This window comes from Pelobates fuscus, chromosome 5, assembly GCF_036172605.1.
Source record: "Pelobates fuscus isolate aPelFus1 chromosome 5, aPelFus1.pri, whole genome shotgun sequence".
NCBI classification, from domain to species: Eukaryota; Metazoa; Chordata; class Amphibia; order Anura; family Pelobatidae; genus Pelobates; species Pelobates fuscus.
Window position 1 is genome coordinate 151,865,007 of NC_086321.1, and position 21,147 is coordinate 151,886,153.

General features: G+C 47.1%; 1 protein-coding gene across 1 annotated transcript in view; it reads left to right on the forward strand.

Moving 5' to 3' along the window:
- LOC134611013 (solute carrier family 2, facilitated glucose transporter member 9-like) overlaps positions 1 to 21,147 on the forward strand; it is a 55,548-nt gene that overhangs the window by 11,161 nt on the left and 23,240 nt on the right. The window contains exon 6 of the mRNA XM_063454498.1: positions 4,114 to 4,262. Within this exon, the coding sequence (XP_063310568.1) occupies positions 4,114 to 4,262 (149 nt within the window). The remainder of the gene's footprint in view (positions 1 to 4,113; positions 4,263 to 21,147) is intronic.

Below are 21,147 nucleotides of genomic sequence, written 5' to 3' on the forward strand. Positions count from 1 at the left end.
AAAAATATTCAAAAGGCCATCAAAAAGTATTGGCACCTTCTTAGGAACGACCCTATTTTAAATAAGATTTTACCTTCACGACCAAGAATCACATATAGGGGAGCAAGAAATCTTAAGAGTTATTTAGTTAAAAGCCACTTAAGCCCTAAAAAAACCAACCATCTTATACAGGACCTAAAGGGTTTTTATGGATGTGGAATGTGCCTCCCTTGTAGAACCACCAATAGCAATAAAAGACACCTGACAGATATAGAAAATATAATAAAACGACCCTACACGATAACAGACCATCTAACGTGTCACACGAAGGGCATTAAATATATCCTCAAGTGCCCGTGCAACTTATTATATGTAGGGAGAACAATTTGGCCCCTCAAAATTAGGATAGCGGAGCACATAAGGAATATTAGAAATGGAATGGAGACCCATAGTGTTCCACTACATTTTAAACAAGCACATAACCAAAACCCAGAGAGCCTGTTCTTTTGTGCTATTAAAGAAGTAAAGAAAGATTGGAGAGGAGGGGACTATATAAAACAATTAGGAAAAGAAGAAATGAAATTTATTTATAATTTTAAAACATTAGTCCCCCACGGCCTCAACCTTGATTTTGAAGTTTGCCATTTTAAATGAAATCTTTTTAAAAATTATCGGTGAAATACTGTTTGCTAACTATGAGTATCTACATATCACCACATTTGCCCTTGTCCGGAGAAAGTATCCTACTGCAAGTTTATGCACTTAATATTGTACATATGGGATGTCCTAGTGATTTTATGATGATTGACACTCCCACAAAGCACTCATTGTATGCATTTTTACACATTGCCATTTTATACCTTTTTTGATTTTAATGGTCTATTAAAACTGAGATATACAAATATCCGGTGACTAGCTCACCCACTTCGTATTTATAATCATGTTTATACTACCATTTATTTTTGCCAAAGGGAGTATTTTTGGCAATATCTAAGTAATACCAGCAAGCCCTTTACACATTAGTACATAAAGAACAAATATATAGGTATGAAATGGTACACATTTGGAAGCACTTTAACATACTGTATATAATCACTGGTTACATAAGTATTTAATTATGATATTAGGGAATGGTGATTATAACTGCAAAAAAATAATGCATTTCGATCCCTGACTACCCCTACCTATTCTTTGTCTCCCCTTTTCTTCTATTTTTCATTTGAGAAATATTTTGGAGTTCAACAATATTGGGACTATAATAAGAACCTAAACGAACATTGTAAATACTATCCAGAACGGAAATCAATGGCGGAGTGAAACGCAAGGATGCGTTCCAACAGACAGACACATAGGAAGTCTGCGACCATCTCCTCTATGCGTTCCAACGGTGGAACGCAAACCGGAAATACGTAAGGAACAGACGCGACCCGGAAGTAACACACTACACGAGTTAAGAAACGGATTTAAAAGAACGACAACCCCTAGGACACTAGACCAGCAACTGAGGAAGCCTCCTAGAGAGGCGAAACGCGTATTGCTACCCTATCCAAGACTAACCAGTACAGACTGTAAGGTTTTTATTTATTTTTATTATACTTGTGCACTTTATGGAATAAAGCACTTTAATTACTACTACTGCATGCCTGTGATTGCAACCAAAGGAAGACCCTGCACACACAAAGGAGGGAGTGGGACCTCTGATACCCCACAAAGCTGATGATCTGAGCCGGATATTGATTGGCTCCTTGTTTGTGAGTGCAAATTCATTGGGATCCCATTGGGAATAATACAATTGCCCCTGTCAGTACCAACGATACTGCACTATTATTTGTTCCCTTTGTTTTTTATCCTGTTATAGGAACGATACTCACACCATCTGAATTTCTACTGTTATTTATATGTAAGATATTCCGTCTAATCTTTGTTTATGTTATGTACTATTGGTGAAGGCTGAGGGGACCACACCCAGACGTTAGAGTATCTTACACACACACTTATCTCTCATTGAACACTTGCAAACCTCTATCTTTTGATACAAACTAGCAGACACACACACTCACTGACATACACACACACTCACAGGCAAACACACACTAACAGACACACACAGTCACACACTAACAGACACACACACACACTAACAGACACACACACACACACTAACAGACACACACACTGACACACACACTAACAGACACAGACACACACACTAACAGACACAGAAACAAACACTAACAGACACACACACACTAACAGACACACACACACACTAACAGACACAGACACACACACTAACAGACACACACACACACACTAACAGACACAAACACTAACAGACACACACACTGACACACACACACACACTAACAGACACACACACTAACAGACACACACACACACACACACACTAACAGACACAAACACTGACACATACACACACACTAACAGACACAGACACACACTCACCCACCCACATTAACACATTTTTTAAAATTTATTTTTAACACATTTGTTTTAATTTTTTTTAACACATTTTTTTTTATTTATTTTTAACACATTTTTTTTTATTTTTTTTAACACGTTTTTTTTAAATTTATTTGTAACACTTTTTTTTAAAATTTATTTTTAACACATTTTTTTTTTATTTAACACCCCCCCCCCCCAGCCTCCTTACCTTTGGGAATGCTGGGGAGGGGGGTGTCTCTTCCTCCCTGGTGGTCCAGTGGCTGCTGGGCAATCGGGCGGCACTGCCTGGCGGGCGGGTGGCCGGCGAGGGAGCACTTCCCCTGAGCTGTCTGCTCAGCTCCCTTGCGCGCCTCAGAGTGAGGCTGGGAGCCAGAATATGACGTCATATTCCGGCTCCGCCTCCCAGCCTCACTCTGCGGCTGGCGAGGGAGCTGAGCAGACAGCTCAGGGGAAGTGCTCCCTCGCCGGCCGGCCGCCCGCCAGGCAGTTCCGCCCGATCGCCCAGCAGCCCGCCGGCATGTCTGTTAGCCGCAAGGCTAACAAGACATTTGCCTTGGGCATTTGGGGGCGGCTTTTTTTGCCGCCCCCCTGGAAAATGCCGCCCAAGGCAAATGCCTTGTTTGCCTCGCGGCTAATACGCCCCTGGTGGTAGGTGTGGGTCAGGAGGTTAGGCAGATGTCGAAGCGTTTGGGGCCCCCTCTCCTTTCTTTGGCTTCCTATATGTTAAGTTTGTGATGTGGGTTGTCCAGGATTCCCAGATAGTATAGTATTGTAGGTATTGATTTGTGAGGGAGTATGTGTTCTCTTCCATCTGTCTAATTTTTTCTACCTTAGTATACAGACAGATTCCTGTCTCCAATGATTAGGGATTAGTGCCTTAGCGGCGGTTATCAGGCAGTATTCCAACGATTTACGGTAGTGCTTTATTGGTTTAGGAGACAAGTGTAGGATTACTTCTTCAAAGGCTTGTGGTGTGGGTATGTGGGTTACTTGCGTTATCACTTCTAAGATGATAGCCCTTTATTTTGTCGCATTCCCACCAGATATGTTTATATGTGCCTGTTGCGTTTTTACATCTCCAGCATACGTCCGGAATTGTGGGGTTTATGCGGTGAAGTCTGTCAGGTGTTCTGTACCATTTCGATACTAGTTTATAATTCATTTCGATCAGGGATATATTAAGAGAGTTCCTATGTGTAAGTCGAAAGATTTTATCCCATTCCTTGGGCGAGAGCGTAGTGTCTAGTTCCCTAGCCCATTCGGTCATAAATTTAGTGGGTGGGCTTTGAGTCACTTCTAAAATGTGAGAATGTATGTTTTTAAGAGGTCTGTCGGGCATAGTATTGTTCCAGCACCACTCTTCAAATCTGGTTCGTGATGAAGGGGATGATAGGTGTTTGCTTTTGGCGAGGAATTGGTGTAGTTGATGGTATTCAAATTTTTACAGGAAGGAGGGCCTGGCTTGACTAAATCATATTTTATCTGTTGTGATGATAAGACAACACCTACCTTGGATGTGTCACCGAGACAGAATCTTTATGAATAAATGTGACATGAAAAACATCTCACTGGTCCAAATATGCATGCAGTTCTTTCCAGCTGTTATAAGGATAGTCCATGATCTTCTACTCTCCAGCATGTCATGTTAAACATCTTCCATTCTTACAGGGAGACCCTGGGGACAAGGACACTCTGGCCGCTAATGTTATCACTTACTGGCTTCATGCAAGCATTACAGCTAGTTATAATGCCATTCTACCCCGAGACCCCACCACACCTGCTACTGGTGAAAAGAGACAAGGAGCGCTGCCTGAAAGGTATTATCTGAAAATAGTACTGCACAGACAGACAAACAAAATGTTGCAATCCAGAATTGTTATCAATAATGGTGTCTGACTTACGACTGGAACCGCAAGACAGTTATCAAAATTTTCACAAACATTTACCTACCTAAATAGGGAGACTTGGGAAGTATGGTTTAACTTTTCTTTTTTGGTTTACCTCCATAGTTTGCTCAGTTATACAGGGTGGGTCATAAAAATCTGAACTGAGCAAACCATGAGGGTAAGCCAAAAGAGAGAAGTTATACCATACTTCCCAAGTCTCCCTATTTAGGAGAGACAGACCTTATTAAGGCACACATCCTTCTTTTCCTCTTTTTTTCCTCTTTTTCTAGGAGCTCCATATTGTTGGTGTGTCTGAGCGCACACCAGAGCTCAGAACAATAATAATCCCAGTAATCAGGGCCGCATTAACATAGGGGCTGATGGAGCTGCAGCTCCAGGCCCAGGCCCATGGAATAGGCCTATTTACTCTTAGGTTTGCCACCTGACTGGTATTTTAAGACACAGCCAGTATCTGAGGCTGCCTGGCCGTGATGGTATTGCAGTAATACCATCAATACAAATGCAAATATTTTTCTCAGTATAAACGTAGATTACTCTGCAATACCAGCACCGGCCATTCACTGTGTATAGAGAGAGGCCAGGATAGGAAGTTACAGCATCTCCCTGCCTCTCTTTACTCACTGATCCTTGGGGGAGCAGCTACACACAGCACAGAGAGACCAGACAGCAGCTCTCAGCCTGCAGAGACAGACTACAGCTCAGGTATGTGAAGGATGGGGGGGGGGAGGCAGCAGGGAGACATGGGGAGATTGAGACACTAGGGGACACTGGGAAACATGGGGACACTGAGACACTAGGGGACACTGTGAGACATGGGGATGCTGAGACACATGGGGATGCTGTGAGACACATTGGGACACGGAGACACTAGGGACACAGTGTCTTTATGTCTCCCAGCCAATATCCCAAGTGTCCCAGTGTCCTCTAGTCTCCCAGAGTTCCCTAGTCTCCCTGTGTCCGTGTCCCCATGTCTCTCAGTGTCCCCATGTCTCTCAGTGTCCACAAATGTCTGTGTCCCCATGTCTCCCAGTGTCCACATGTCTCCCTGCCAGTGTCTCAGTGTCCCCATGTCTCTGAGTTTCCCTATGTCTCCCAGCCAGTGTCTCAGTGTCCCCATGTCTCTGTGTCCCTAGTGTCCCCATGTCTCCCAGTGTCTTCATGTCTATGTCCACAAGTGCCCCATGTCTCCCAGTGTCCCCAAGTGTCTGTGTCCCCATGCCTCCCAGCCAGTGTCCATAGATCCCCCATGTTTTCCAGCGTCCCCTATTCTCTGAGTGTCTGTGTTCCTATGTCTCTCAGTGCCCCTAGTGTCTTATTTTCCCAAATGTATGTGTCCCCATGTCTCCCAGTGTCTGTGTCCCCATGTCTCTGTGTCCCTAGTGTTTGTGTCCGTAGTGTCTATGACCCCATTTCTCCCAGTGTCCCCAAATGTCTTAGTGTATCCATGTCTCCCAGTGTGCACATGTCTCCCTGTGTCTCTGTGTCCCTAGTGTCCCCATGTCTCCCAGTGTCCCCAAATATCTCAGTGTCCCCATGTCTATGTCCACAAGTGCCCCCATGTCTCCCAGTGTCCCCAAGTGTCTGTGTCCCTATGCCAACCAGCCAGTGTCCCTAGTGTCTGTGTCCCCATGTCTCCCAGTGCCCCCTAGTCTCAGAGTGTCTATGTTCCCATGTATCTGTGTCCCTAGTGTCTTAGTTTCCCCAAATGTCTTTGTCCCCATGTCTTCCAGTGTCTTTGTCCCCATTTCTCTCAGTGTCACCAAATGTCTCAGTGTCCCCATGTCTCACAGTGTCTCCATGTCTCCCAGTGTCCACATGTCTCCATGTCTCCCAGTATCCACAAGTGTCCCCATGTCTCCGAGTGTCCCCATGTGTCTCAGTGCCCTCAAGTGTCTCAGTGCCCCCATGTCTTCCAGTGTCCCCAAGTGTCTCAGTGTCCCCGGTTCTCTCAGTGCCCCATGTCTCACTGTGTCCCCATGTCTCTCAGCGTCCCCTAGTATCCTAGTGACACGGGACACACTGAGACATGGGGACCCTAGTATCATAGTGACACAGGACACATTGAGACATGGGGACACTGGGAGAAATTGGGACACAGACACTGGGAGACTAGGGGACTGGGCGACATGGGGACACTGACACTGTGATACAGAGGGACACTGATGCCTGGCTGGCCTTCCAATTCTTTGGACAGACATGCCCCCTTTTTGGCATGTTTGCCCCTTTTGGCAGTTCTGATCACGTGATCCGCGTCAGTGGCCCACCCTTTTACCCCGTCTATTGACTTCCTGCTTCACTGGACACTGCTGTTAGGGGGTATGGATTTACTTAAAAGATTAAAGCATAAATTAGATAAGGAGATTAGCATTAGAATTAGATTGTATTCCTGTCAGGCACTTCATACAGGTGTTACTCGAAAAATTAAAATATCGTGCAAAAGTTCATTTATTTCAGTAATGCAACGTAAAAGGGGAAACTAATATATGAGATAGACGCATTACATGCAAAGCAAGATAGTACAAGCCGTGATTTGTCATAAGTGCGATGATTATGGTTTACAGCTCATGAAAACCCCAAATCCACAATCTCAGTAAATTAGAATATTGTGAAAAAGTGTAATATTCTAGGCTCACAGTGTTCCACTCTAATCAGCTAAGTAAGCCATAACACCTGCAAAGGGTTTTTGAGCCTTTAAATGGTCTCTCAGTCTGGTTCAGTAGGAATCACAATCGTGGGGGAGACTGCTGACCTGACAGTTGTGCAGAAAACCATCAGTGTCACCCTCCATAAGGAGGGAAAGCCTCAAAAGGTAATTGCGAGGGAAGTTGGATGTTCCCAAAGTGCTGTATCAAAGCACATTAATAGAAAGTTATGTGGAAGGGAAAAGTGTGGAAGAAAAAGGTGCACAAGTAGCAGGGATGACCGCAGCCTGGAGATAATTGTCAGGAAAAGGCCATTCAAATGTGTTGGGGACTTTCACAAGGAGTGGACTGAGGCTGGAGTCAGTGCATCAAGAGCCACCACACACAGACGGATCCTGAACATGGGCTTCAGATGTCGTATTCCTCTTGTCAAGCCGCTCCTGAACAACAAACAACGTTAAGAGTGTCTTACCTGGGCTAAAAAAAAAACAGACCTGATCTGTTGCTCAGTGGTCCAAAGTCCTCTTTTCTGATGAGAGCAACTTTTGCATCTCATTTGGAAACCAAGGACCCAGAGTCTGGAGAAGGAATGGAGAGGCACACACTGCAAGATGCTTGAAGTCCAGTGTGAAGTTTCCACAGTCTGTGTTGATTTGGGGAGCCATGTCATCTGCTGGTTTTGGTCCACTGTGCTTCATTAAGTCCAGGGTCAACGCAGCAGTCTACAAGGAGATTTTGGAGCACTTCATGCTTCCTTCCGCAGACGAGATTTATGGAGATGCTGACTTCATTTTCCAGCAGGACTTGGCACCTGCCCACACTGCCAAAAGCACCAAAGCCTGGTTCAATGACCGTGGGATTACTGTGCTTGATTGGCCAGCAAACTCGCCTGACCTGAACCCCATAGAGAATCTATGGGTCATTGCCAAGAGAAAGATGAGAGACATGAGACCGAACAATGCAGAAGAGCTGAAGGACGCTATTGAAGCATCCTGGTCTTCCATAACACCTCAGCAGTACCACAGGCTGATAGCTTCCATGCCACGCTGCATTGATGCAGTAATTGCTGCAAAAAGGGCCCAAACCAAGTACTGAGTCCATATACATGCTTATACTTTTCAGAGGTCCGATATTGTTCTATGTACACTCCTTGTTTTATTGATTGCATGTAATATTCTAATTTATTGAGATTGTGGATTTGGGGTTTTAATGAGCTGTAAGCCATAATCATCGCACTTATGACAAATCACGGCTTGAACTATCTTGCTTTGCATGTAATGCGTCCTTCTCATATATTAGTTTCCCCTTTTACGTTGCATTACTGAAATAAATGAACTTTTGCACGATATTCAAATTTTTCGAGTATCACTTGTATTTTGGTTTAGCTGCATACTCTATTTTCTTTTATATTGATTTAAAAAAATAGTTGGTACTTGGGCACCTCTTTTTTCTCATTTGTTTATACAGAGCTGAGGGTACATTATTTATGGGAGTGAGAATAAAACAGAAAGAGAAAAGTTATACTTCAGCCATCTAGCATAACAGCTGAGAGAGCACTCAAGATATTTATTACATGCAAAGATATCAGAAGTGGCACTGAACTCACTGACACAAAGACTTTATCCCTAATGCACAGATTAATGGGAATGCTCTGTCATATAAGGGAGAGAGAAATAGCTATGAGAGAGAAAGAAAGAGATCAGGCTAATCAGGGCCGGTGCAAGGATTTTTGCTGCCCTAGGCAAAAGTAAAGTTTGCCCCCCCCCCCCATATGACATCACAATGCCCCACCCATATGCCGTTAACTAACGCAAGTGCTGCAGTGCCGCCGTGTTTACATTAAAAGGCCTTGCAGGGACAGGCTATAGACACCAGAACCACTACATTAAGCTGAAGTGGTTCTGGGGACTATAGTGTTTCTTTAATGTGAGGTAAATTAGAGATTAATGCCACGAATAATAAACTAGATTGCCTACTTACAACCAGATGAGGATGATGATGGGCTCTAGCTGCAGTCTGGCTCCACTGGTCTGGTGTAGAACAGGCTCTCTGGAGGCTGTTTGTAACTGTGGTCACAAAAATCAATGTTTTAACGCACTTTACACAGCTCAAGGTCTGGGTCACAGGGTCCACCTTCATGTTCCACCAATGAGTTTGTTCACAGGAGGTGGAGTAGGGGATGTCCTGATATGTGTGTAAGGAATGCATTATGTGAATCTGTGTTTGTATGTGTAAGGGCTGCAGGGTGTGTTTCTGTGTATGTACGGGATGCAGTGTGTGCGTCTGTAAGGGGTGCATTGAGTGTGTGTGTGTGTCTGTGTGTGTAATGCATTGTGTGTTTTTCCTGTGTGCAAGGGGTGCATTGTTTTTGTGTGTAAGGGGTGCATTGTGTGTGTGTGATGGATGTCAATCTCTCCCCCCTCCCTTGTCACTCTCTTCTCCCCCTCTCCCTCCGTTGTCACTCTCTTCTCCCCCCCTTGTCCCTCTTTTCTCCCCCTCCCTTGTCACTCTCTTCTCCCCCTCCCTTGTCACTCTCGTCTCCCCCGTTGTCACTCTCTTCTCCCCTCCCCACTCTCATTGCCCCTCCCAACCCTGCCAATTCCCCTCCCTGTCAATTTCTTCCCCCTCACCCTGTCAATTTCTTTCCCCTCCCTTTCAATTTATTCCCCCCCACCCTCCCTGTCAATTTATTCCCCCCACCCTCCCTATCAATTTATTCCCCCCACCCTGCCTGTCAATTTATTCCCCCCCTTTCAATTTATTCCCACCCCCCTCTCTGTCAATTTATTCCCCCCCTCCCTTTCAATTTATTCCCCTCCCCTCCCTGTCAATTTATTCCCCCTCCCTCCCTTTCCATTTCCATTTATTCCCCTCCCCCTCCCTTTCCATTTATTCCCCCCTTTCCATTTATTCCCCCCCTCCCTTTCCATTTATCACCCCCTTTCAATTTATTACCCCCCTTTCAATTTATTACCCCCCTCCCTTTCCATTTATTCCCCCCTCCCTTTATTACCCCCCTCCCTTTCAATGTATTACCCCCCTCCCTTTCCATTTATTCCCCCCTCCCTTTATTACCCCCCTCCCTTTCAATGTATTACCCCCCCCTTTCCATTTATCCCCCCTCCCTTTCCATTTATTACCCCCCTCCCTTTCAATGTATTACCCCCCCTTTCAATGTATTAACCCCCCTCCCTTTCCATTTATTCTCCCCCCTCCCTTTATTACCCCCCTCCCTTTCAATGTATTACCCCCCTCCCTTTCCATTTATTCCCCCCTCCCTTTATTACCCCCCCTTTCAATGTATTACCCCCCTTCCCTTTCCATTTATTACCCCCCCATCAATTTATACCCCACCCTCCCCTACCTATGTTGTAGCGTGGCCGAGCCCTGTATGGTCCGCGGGTACAGGGAGCTTTTGTTTCCTGTACCCGGCCGGACTAAAAGGAAGTGCACACTCAGTGTGCACTTCCTGTTAGTCCGGCCGGGTACAGGAGACAGATGCTCCCTGTACCCGCGGACAACATGTTCTTCCTGATTTGGATTAAAAAATGGAACGAGGCAGGGATGTCCCCTGTCTCCAATCCTATACATCATTACTATGGAGATTTTTGCTTTAAAAATAAGACAAAATCAATTAATAAAAGGCCTTAATACAGTTAAGGGTGATCTAAAAATATCATTATACGCAGACGATACCCTTTTATATGTCAAAGATTTAGAAAATTCTCTACCTCAAATAATGACAGAAATTGAATTGTACAGCACCATTTCAAATTATAAAATAAATATGACCAAATCGATTGCTATGTATAAAAATGTAGGAGTAAGTATAATAAAGGAATACCAAACTAAATACGGTTTCTCACAACCAGAAGAATTTGTATATTTGGGGATTAGAATAACTAAGCATATGGAAAGACTAATGGAAATAAATTTCTTACACCTTCTAAAACGTACTAATAAAGATCTAAAGGATTGGCGCCAACTAGAAATATCATGGTGGGGCAGAATTAACACCTTAAGGTCCTATGTTCTCCCCAAATGGATATATATGTTCAGAATGCTGCCGCTAACAATCCCTCCCCCATGGATAAAAATTATAAAATCAACTTTTTCCAATTTTGTATGGAGAGGCAAACAACCCAGATTAAAAATAGACACTTTATACAATCATACAAGCAAAGGTGGGCTTAGTTACCCAAATATAGAAAAATATTATGAGGCTGGGATAATTCATCATATAACATTACTGCAGAAAGAATCCATATTTAAAGAGGGTTGGTTCTGGCTAGAGTCTGAAATGTGTCAAACCAAGAAGTTAGCTAATATAATATGGAATAACAAAATATGTGATTTCTCTACTTCTTATGTGTTGAGACACTTACTCCCCATATGGGAAAAATTAAAAAAGAAATTCGATATACAAAACAAAATTTTCGGTTTCCAAAGTATTGAGCATCTTGAAAGAGAAATATCTAATATTTCTTTAAAAAAATGGAAAGAAGGAAATATTACCACAATAGAAAATATTTACAAAGATGACAAGGTGAAACCATTTAGAACACTAAAAAATGAAGCGTCTCTTTCGCCACAGGAAGTTTTTTCATACATAAGGGTAAATAGCTACCTAAAAAAATACAAATTTGGGGGGGCGTGGCTTGAGCGCCGAGCGGAATGGCGGCGTGAAACAGGAGCTCCCTGCAGGCTGAAATAAAAAACCCGTCTCACCAGCCTTAGCCCGCGGAAAATGGGGAAAAACAACCGGTCCCAACACGCTACCACGACCACCGACACCCCGAGGGGGTCACAGGCGACAAACATGCGAAAATTCCTCACGGCCCAAGCAGACCAGGCCGTTCAGGCCTCTGGGGATATGGAAGCCTCAGGCACTACCCACGCGGCCTTGCCATGCGGTGGACACCATGAGCAGGTACCTATACCACCCGACCTGCCCCCTTCCCAGCTGGACTGGGCGACTATACTGAGTAACCTGCACACGAAAACAGACCTCAAAGAGGCCAATGATGCCCTCCACAAATCCATAACTGGGGAATTACACGCCCTGAGGGAGGACATACAGGGGATTCACAACAAACTGGCACAACTAGAAGCTGACTGCGACCACGTCACATCGGCGCAGAATGCAACAGCAGGCATAATAAAACGACAAGAAGCACAGCTACGTCAAATGGCCCTCCACATGGAAGACCTAGATAACAGGGGGCGACGACAGAACCTCAGAATCCGGGGTATACCCGAAGATCTGGACCAGACCACACCGATCCGCGACACTCTCACGGAAATATTTAATGCCCTCCTGCAGAGGCCGCCCAATACGCCCGTTGAGTTTGTCAGGGCACACAGGGCACTCAGGCCCAGAGGCCCGCCGGAGTCCCCACCACGGGACGTCATCTGTTGCTTAATGCACTTCCAAGTCAAAGAAGACATCTTGAAAAGCGCCAGAGACCAACGGCAAATCCAACACAAGGGTGCAGAAATACAACTTTACCCAGATTTATCTCCGGCGACCCTGGCATACCGCAGGGCCATGCACCCCCTCACGAGAGTGCTACAGACCAACAAAATTAGGTACCGCTGGAGCTTCCCTAATGGATTACAAATCACTACGAGCACAGGCCCCTTAACGGTGAAGAGCGAGGAAGACCTTAGAGACATTACGCGGGAACTCCAATTGCCACAGATACATCTGCCTTGGCCAGACCCGATGGCCTTTTACACCTTCTCACCTGAGACACAAAACAGGCCGCAGCAACCATCGAGACCTCGGAGAACGAGACAACAAACCACGCGCCCCTCGGGCGCCAACATGTAAAGAGCCGAACACTTTGAGCCCCCCCAACCCGAAGTCCCCCACCGGCACCACTGACGGACTGAGTGGTTGATTCCATCTCCGGCCCGAGAAACTAGAGACTATGGACACATCAAATAGACCCCGATTTGCAGCAACTAACAACTCCAAAGAGAGACAAGAGCCCCTACGATGACAAAGAAGTGGCGGACACTGAGCGCACAACGTGAGCTCCACAATTCAGTGGAGCAGGGTAACCTATCGGACTAAAAGGGCACTAAAGGGGTTCCCACCTGGGGGGTGAGGGGTGGCGGGATGGGAACGTAATCAATGTTATTCATTTATCATCATATCAAATGTGCTGTTTAATAAGATCTGAGGGGGGCCCTCCGCACTGATGGGGTTCCCACTTGGCGGGAGGGGGGTTGCGGGATGGGAACGTAACCACTGTTATTTCTTATTATAACAAATGTGCTGTTTAATGAGAACTGAGGGGGGCCCTTCGCGCCGGCTGGGCCCGGCCGCTGTCACCCACCTGCCCTGTGACGAACTTCGGGGAGCAGGAGGGCGGTGGCGCCGGCGGGGCCCATCTGGGGCGGGGACCCCAACCAATAGGGGTGCCTGAGAGGCAATAGTCAGGAGGAAACCACTCGGCCCGGAACCGCCAGCACGGCGGACACCACGGGGCGCGGGGGAGGCGGGAACCTGGGCCCTGGGGAGCCCGCTACCCTAGCTACGTCCAAAACGCTCATAGTGAGCCTAACAGCTTCAAGGGGAATAGGACTGACCCAGAACTGACCCCAACCCCGGGGGCCCTAGCACTTAATCAGGACCTATGCACGCGGCCCAAAGGAAAAGGGATCTAGACACTACTCACCAGCTAGCCGGGGGGACCAAGGGGGAGGGGGAAAGAGACATGTTTGATGTTTTTCCTTTAAAATGTTTGAACTGCCAGTTAATCGTATATACTTGTTGTGATGAATAATTCACTGTTAATAATGTTGTTTATGCCACACCTAACAGTAGCGACCGGACATAATACACACGCGAGATGACCAACACGCACAAACCCATGGAAAGACACACCATGAGACGGGGAAGACGAACACATCCCATTATACCACCTCATAAGAGCCACACAGGGACACCTGGAGACATGTCACTAAGACGCCGACACTGACGCCCGGACACCCGACCTACACCTAGTAGGAGAGACGCCGATCAAACGGTGAGCAACCCACGTGCACCACTGGTGGTGCCGCGGACTGTGACTCCCCGACGTCTACACCTAGCGGTCGCGAGACCGAGACGCAACCTACACGTTATCCTACCCCCCCCTAGTATACCCTACTACCACCCTTACTGGACACCGGACACCCCCACCGACCAAGACGCACGACCTACTTTTGAACCGCCCATATAGCAGGGACTAGGAACTAGAAGTGCCACCCACCCGAGACACACAGGACGATAGACATGGCCCTGACACCAGCTCCCCTACACGTTATCACTATCAATGCGAAGGGACTTAACAAACCGGAGAAAAGATCCGGGGCGCTGAGGGACTTTCACGAGCGGAGGGCCTCAGTAGTTATGATACAGGAAACACATTTCAAGAAAGGGGCTAGACCCAAACTGACTAATCACCGCTACACGCAAGGCTACTACAGTGATTACCACGGGGGAAAGGCTAGGGGAACAGCGATACTACTTCACAAGAGCGTGCCGTTCCAGGGGGGAGAATGCATGACGGATGACGAGGGCAGATACTTGTTCCTCAAAGGGAAAATAGCAGAGCGCCAATACACGTTCGCGACAGTATATACCCCCAACACACGACACTACCGCTTCCTCAAGCAAACACTCCGTAAACTCATGGAGTTTAGGGAGGGAACCCTCATACTAGGAGGGGACTTCAACATGGCATTAGACCCAACATGGGACATATCGTCAGGCACCTCCCACATTCCCACGCAACAACGGCAAAACATTAAATCGTTACTACGCAGTCACCGCCTGGTTGACTGCTGGAGAGCCCATCATCCAGATACAAGAGATCACGCGCCAGTCACCCTCAAACTAAAATCGCCACTTTTTCGCCCCACTACCCCGAAATGGAGATTAAACGAATATCTTCTTACTAATCCGGAGGTCGTAACCCTCATAGGCCACAAAATCAGAGACTACCTATCCCTCAATACAGCCGAACATACATCCCCGACAGTACGATGGGAAGCGCACAAATCAGTAATAAGGGGACTCTACATTCAACAAGGGGTGATCATAAAGAAACAAACTGAATTAAGACTAGCAAGCCTCCTAGAGGAAATACACCACACAGACGACCAAAACAAACTCGACCCGAACCACACACTCCAATCCCGACTCCTACAATTGAGGAGGGATTTAGCCACGTTAATCCACTCTAAACACCATAGAGACGCCGCTAGACATAAAGCCTTCTTTACCCTACACGGGAACAAGAGCGGCAAGCTTCTGGCTGCTATGCTGCGGAAACGAAGGCAACACACGTACATTGACAAGATCAGAGATAAGAAGGGTACCCTACACCGCCTCCCATCGGACATCATGAACGCAATCCGCGCATACTACACGGAGCTATACACACTCCCGCAACCACAGACCGAACCAGCGAAGGCCCGCCTTCGCCACTCGATCCAAACATACTTGACAAAGTACCCAATGCCAACCCTAGACGCAGAAACCGCCGATGTGCTTGACGAACCCATCACAATAGAGGAGCTGTCGGCAGCAGTTAAGAGCACGAAACCCGGTAAAAGCCCAGGGCCGGACGGCCTGCCAGTGAAATACTATAAGACGTACGCGGAGGAGCTACTGCCACCAATGGTGGAAGCGTTCAACGCAGTGAGGGAGGGGGAACATATCCCCAAGCAAGCCCTGATGGCCCACATAACTGTCATACCCAAAGACGGCAAAGACAGGGAATATTGTGGGAACTATAGACCAATCTCGCTAATTAACTGCGACGTCAAACTCCTGGCTAAGGTCCTCGCCTCGCGCCTCACGAAGCACATCCCATCTCTGATCCATCCTGATCAGGTGGGGTTTGTGACGGGGCGCGAGGCCCGCGACAACACCATCAGGGCACTTACCCTTATGCACGGCAACGGGAAGGCGATCGGAGGCCTTCTCCTGCTGTCCACAGACACGGAGAAGGCCTTCGATAGAGTAAGATGGGAGTACCTCTTTGAAACGCTCGCCCACATGGGACTGGGCCCCCACTTAAGACAATGGATAGAGGCACTATATCGAGAACCTACTGCCCAGGTACTAGTTAACGGGGCGCTAACTAATGCCTTCACCATCCACAATGGCACCAGACAGGGGTGTCCCCTGTCGCCGCTCCTATTCGCTCTGGCCCTGGAGCCGTTCCTCACACACATCAGACACAACGCAGACGTGACAGGCCTGACGACGGGACCAGTACACCATAAGGTAGCGGCATATGCCGATGACCTGCTTTTCGTGGTGACCAACCCAGTAATTACCCTACCGAATATAATGAAAGAACTACAAATATTTGGGGACATATCCAATATGAAAATTAACTACGGAAAATCGTACATCCTAAACGTTAGCGTACCCCACACGAGAGCGGAATCCCTGAGACGCAGCCTTCCCTTTCAATGGGCCGAAAACAAGATTAAATATCTAGGAATTTGGCTGACCAAACGCACCGGAGACTTGTTCAGGGACAACTTCACGGTCATATTACTGACGTTCCAGCGGGACATGAGGGAATGGTCATATCCCCATATCTCGTGGCTAGGGAGAGTACAGGTCATAAAAATGAACTTCCTCCCGCGTCTCCTGTACCTTCTCCAGGCCATCCCCATTGTAATTCCGAGACCCTTCTTTATAACACTCAGGAAGGAGATGACCAGATACATATGGGGCGGGGGGCAACCCAGAATAAAATTCTCCACACTGACCAGACCTAAGGACAAAGGGGGATTAGCCCTCCCGGATTTTCAGCTATACTATGTGGCCACGCACCTACAGAGGGTTGTAGAATGGTCCAAGGACGGGGTACATAAACTGTGGAAAACGGTAGAGGAGACGGAGGCAGGTAGACCAATCGCAGGACTCCCATGGAGTCGCGACTCGACGGAAGGACATGACATGTCCATATACACGAAAAACACCCTGGGAGTATGGCGGAAGGTCAAGCGACAGGGAAACCTTTCACCCTACCCCTCCCCCTTATGCCACTGACACATAATGAGGACTTTCCCCCAGGACTAGACCCACGAGCCCTCAGAGACATCATCCCGAACACGTCCCCACGATTGCATCACACCCTCCAGGGAGGGACCTGCAAACGGCTAACGGATATGCTAGAGGAAACACCCCCAACATTTATGCATCGTTTTCGCTATGCCCAACTTATAAACTTCATACACACCCTACCACAGGGACCAGCACTCGCCAGGGAATGCACCACAATAGAGAGGATCAGCGCGCACCCAGACCCACTCCCACACGGGATATCCTCCTTGTACTCCATGTTACAGTCGGAACTCCCGACTGAGTCGCCCCGTTTCATGGGTAAATGGGAAGCAACCCTAGGTATCACACTCACGGAAGCGGACTGGGAATCAATATGCTACCTCACACACCACTGTTCCACACACAGTAAAACGCAGGAAACGGCCTACAAACTCCTGACGCACTGGTACAAGACGCCACACCTCCTACACCAAATGAACCCAAGCCTATCCAGTCTGTGCTGGAGATGCGAAAGGGAAGAAGGCACACTGAAACATATCTGGTGGGACTGCGCACTGGTCACCCCGTACTGGCGGGGAATACACAAGATGTTAGGGAAATTCACAGAACGACCACCCCCCCTGGAACCGGCAGCGATGCTCTTACACCATACACCAGTTCCCCACTCCAAATATAAAAAATCCATGACTATCAGAATACTAAATGTAGCCAAACGAGTTCTCCCTCAATACTGGAAGAAACCTGTGACACCATCAATGCTGTCCTGGTTCAACCAAATGGAGGAACTAAGGACAATAGAGGAACTGACAATGACGACAAATACTACCCCGACGACATACACTGACATATGGACATACTGGATCCTAGAGACGGCAAGACCGAAATTCCAACTAGACCTTAGGACAATCACTGATGCCCACCTCCCAACCACTTGATAGAACACGGAAACTGAACACCCAAGGCGACAGAGGACTACTGACAGAGGACCAACCCGACCACCCCACCCCCTCCTGCCTACCCTGCCCCAATTCCCAAAGAGAAAGCACCGACAGACCCCACTCGACTCTATAAACATACAGTAGGCCAATGTTACCCGAAATAAAGACACCCTAGCGGCCACTTGAAAGCTGTAGACAACTAGTGACTACACCCCTAGACAATTAAGGGTAGGACATAGGGTGGAACCCACCAAGTTCAATCAGCTGGGACATGACCTACTTAACTCAGCATTCTACTGTTAAGGATAGTGGGGGTAGAATCTTAGAATTATAGGATGTTGAAATTTACACTTGAAATTTAAATGTGAACATATACGACATCAGTTGAGAGCCACACGGCTCATGACCACTATACATATTTGAAGTCGTAAATGGCAACAATTGGATCTGCGCATCCACGAACCTCCCAAAAAAAAAAACAACAAAGAGACCTGCGAGTCTCACCTTCACGACTGATACTGAACAATGACTCCATAAAATCAATACTGTCGACAAGAACAAGCGAGACCTGCGAGTCCATATGGTTTATTGGGGCCTGCGAGCCCACCTGCAAATACTTTTTGTTACTATTCCCAGGGACCTGCGAGTCCCATTACTACTTGCCTATTTCTTGTTGGAGTGACATTGCAAACACGTTAATAAAAATCAAATTTACAAAAAAAAAAAAAAAAATAATACAAATTTGTAAATCAAGGGAAAATGTACAATGCAATAAAAGCAACATTTGAGAACAACGAAACAAGGAAATTATTCTCAAAAAGTATTAGAATACTAGATACTAAGGTGTCTGAACATCATCCAACAGCAATAAAAAGTTGGGAAAAACTTCTACATATGAATATAGATATAGATATTTGGTATGGGGCGTTAGCTAAGGTGAACAAATATGTGCATAGTATACATTTATTAGAAACCCATTACAAGGTGATAAATAAATGGTACTTGGTACCTACAAGATTGTTTAGAATCTCAACAGATAATGACCACCTATGCTGGAGATGTGGCGAATCAAGAGGAGATTATCTTCACATATGGTGGAAATGTAAAAAAGTAACTCCTTTGTGGAGCTGGGTGAGCACTTTGTTATTCAAACTGGATAATATCAGAATAGAGATCAGCCCAGACACGATGTTGCTTCACTTTAGATGGCCTGCTTTAATTAAAAGAAAGCAGATATTGACAATTCATTGTTTGCTAGCGGCAAAAATAATTATAGCTAGAAACTGGAAAAAGACAGATGAATTCTCCAAAGCAAAGCTCATACAACAAGTAAAATTTCAGATAAGAATGGAAATAGGAGTAAACAAAAGTCGAAGTAATAGTAAAGAGAATAATTTCTGGTTTACCTGGTTAGAATTGTTGGAACAGGAGGAAAGAAAAAACTCGCCATAGAAATAGCTACCGTATTTATCGGCGTATAACACGCACAGGCGTATAACACGCACCTCATTTTTAGAAAGAAATTCCAGGAAATTTCCCCCCTCATGCCATAGTATTCCCCCCCCTCATGCCATAGTATTCCCCCCTCATCCCATAGTGTCCCCCCCCTTCCATAGTATTCTCCCCCCCCTCCCATAGTATTCCCCCCTCCTCCCATAGTATTCCCCCCTCTTCCCATAGTATTCCCCCCCTCCTCCTATAGTATTCCCCCCCTCCTCCCATAGTATTCTCCCCCCTCCTCCCATAGTATTCTCCCCCCTCCCATAGTATTCTCCCCCCCTCCCCTCCCATAGTATTCTCCCCCCTCCCCTCCCATAGTATTTCCCCCCCTCCCCTCCCATAGTGTACTTCCCCCCCCCTCCCATAGTGTACTTCCCCCCCTCCCCTCCCATAGTGTACTTCCCCCCCCTCCCCTCCCATAGTGTACTTCCCCCCCTCCCCTCCCCTAACCATAGTGTACTTTCCCCCCCCTCCCCTCCCATAGTGTACTTTCCCCCCTCCCCTCCCATAGTGTACTTTCCCCCCCTCCCCTCCCATAGTGTACTTTCCTCCCCCTCCCCTCCCATAGTGTACTTCCCCATTACCCTCCCATAGTGTACTTTCCTCCCCCTCCCCTCCCATAGTGTACTTTCCTCCCCCTCCCCTCTTATAGTGTACTTCCCCCCCCCTCCCCTCCCATAGTGTACTTCCCCCCCTCCCCTCCCATAGTGTACTTCCCTCCCCTCCCATAGTGTACTTCCCCCCCCCTCCCCTCCCCTAACCATAGTGTACTTTCCCCCCCCTCCCCTCCCATAGTGTACTTCCCCCCCCTCCCCTCCCCTCCCATAGTGTACTTCCCCCCCTCCCCTCCCCTCCCATAGTGTACTTTCCCCCCCCTCCCCTCCCATAGTGTACTTTCCCCCCCCTCCCCTCCCATAGTGTACTTTCCTCCCCCTCCCCTCCCATAGTGTACTTCCCCCATTACCCTCCCATAGTGTACTTTCCTCCCCCTCCCCTCCCATAGTGTACTTTCCTCCCCCTCCCCTCCCATAGTGTACTTTCCTCCCCCTCCCCTCCCATAGTGTACTTTCCTCCCCCTCCCCTCCCCTCCCATAGTGTACTTTCCTCCCCTCCCATAATTACTTACCTGTCCTGAAGCGTGGGCCGGCTTCACAGCGCGCACCGCGGTACAGGAACTTTAATTTAAGGTTCCGGTTTCCGGCGGGACTGAAAGGAAGTGTGCACAATAGTGTGCACACTTCCTTTCAGTCCCGCCGGAAACCGGAACCTTAAATTAAAGTTCCTGTACCGCGGTGCGCGCTGTGAAGCCGGCCCACGCTTCAGGACAGGTAAGTCATTATGGGATATCGGCGTATAACACGCACCCACGATTTTTCCCCTATTTTCAGGGGAAAAAAGTGCGTGTTATACGCCGATAAATACGGTATTTATACAATATATACTTCCATGGGTTAGAGGGGATGAAGATGAAGTCACCACTGTACCAAGTTAATGTATGAGTGATAGATGAATGAATGCAGCAACAGATTTTTCTCCCCTATTTTTTTACCCCCCACCACCCTTGACTACTACCTTTCAATAATGGAGAGATTGGATATTGGAAGGACTCTCATAGGATTGAAAGGTAGAACCCT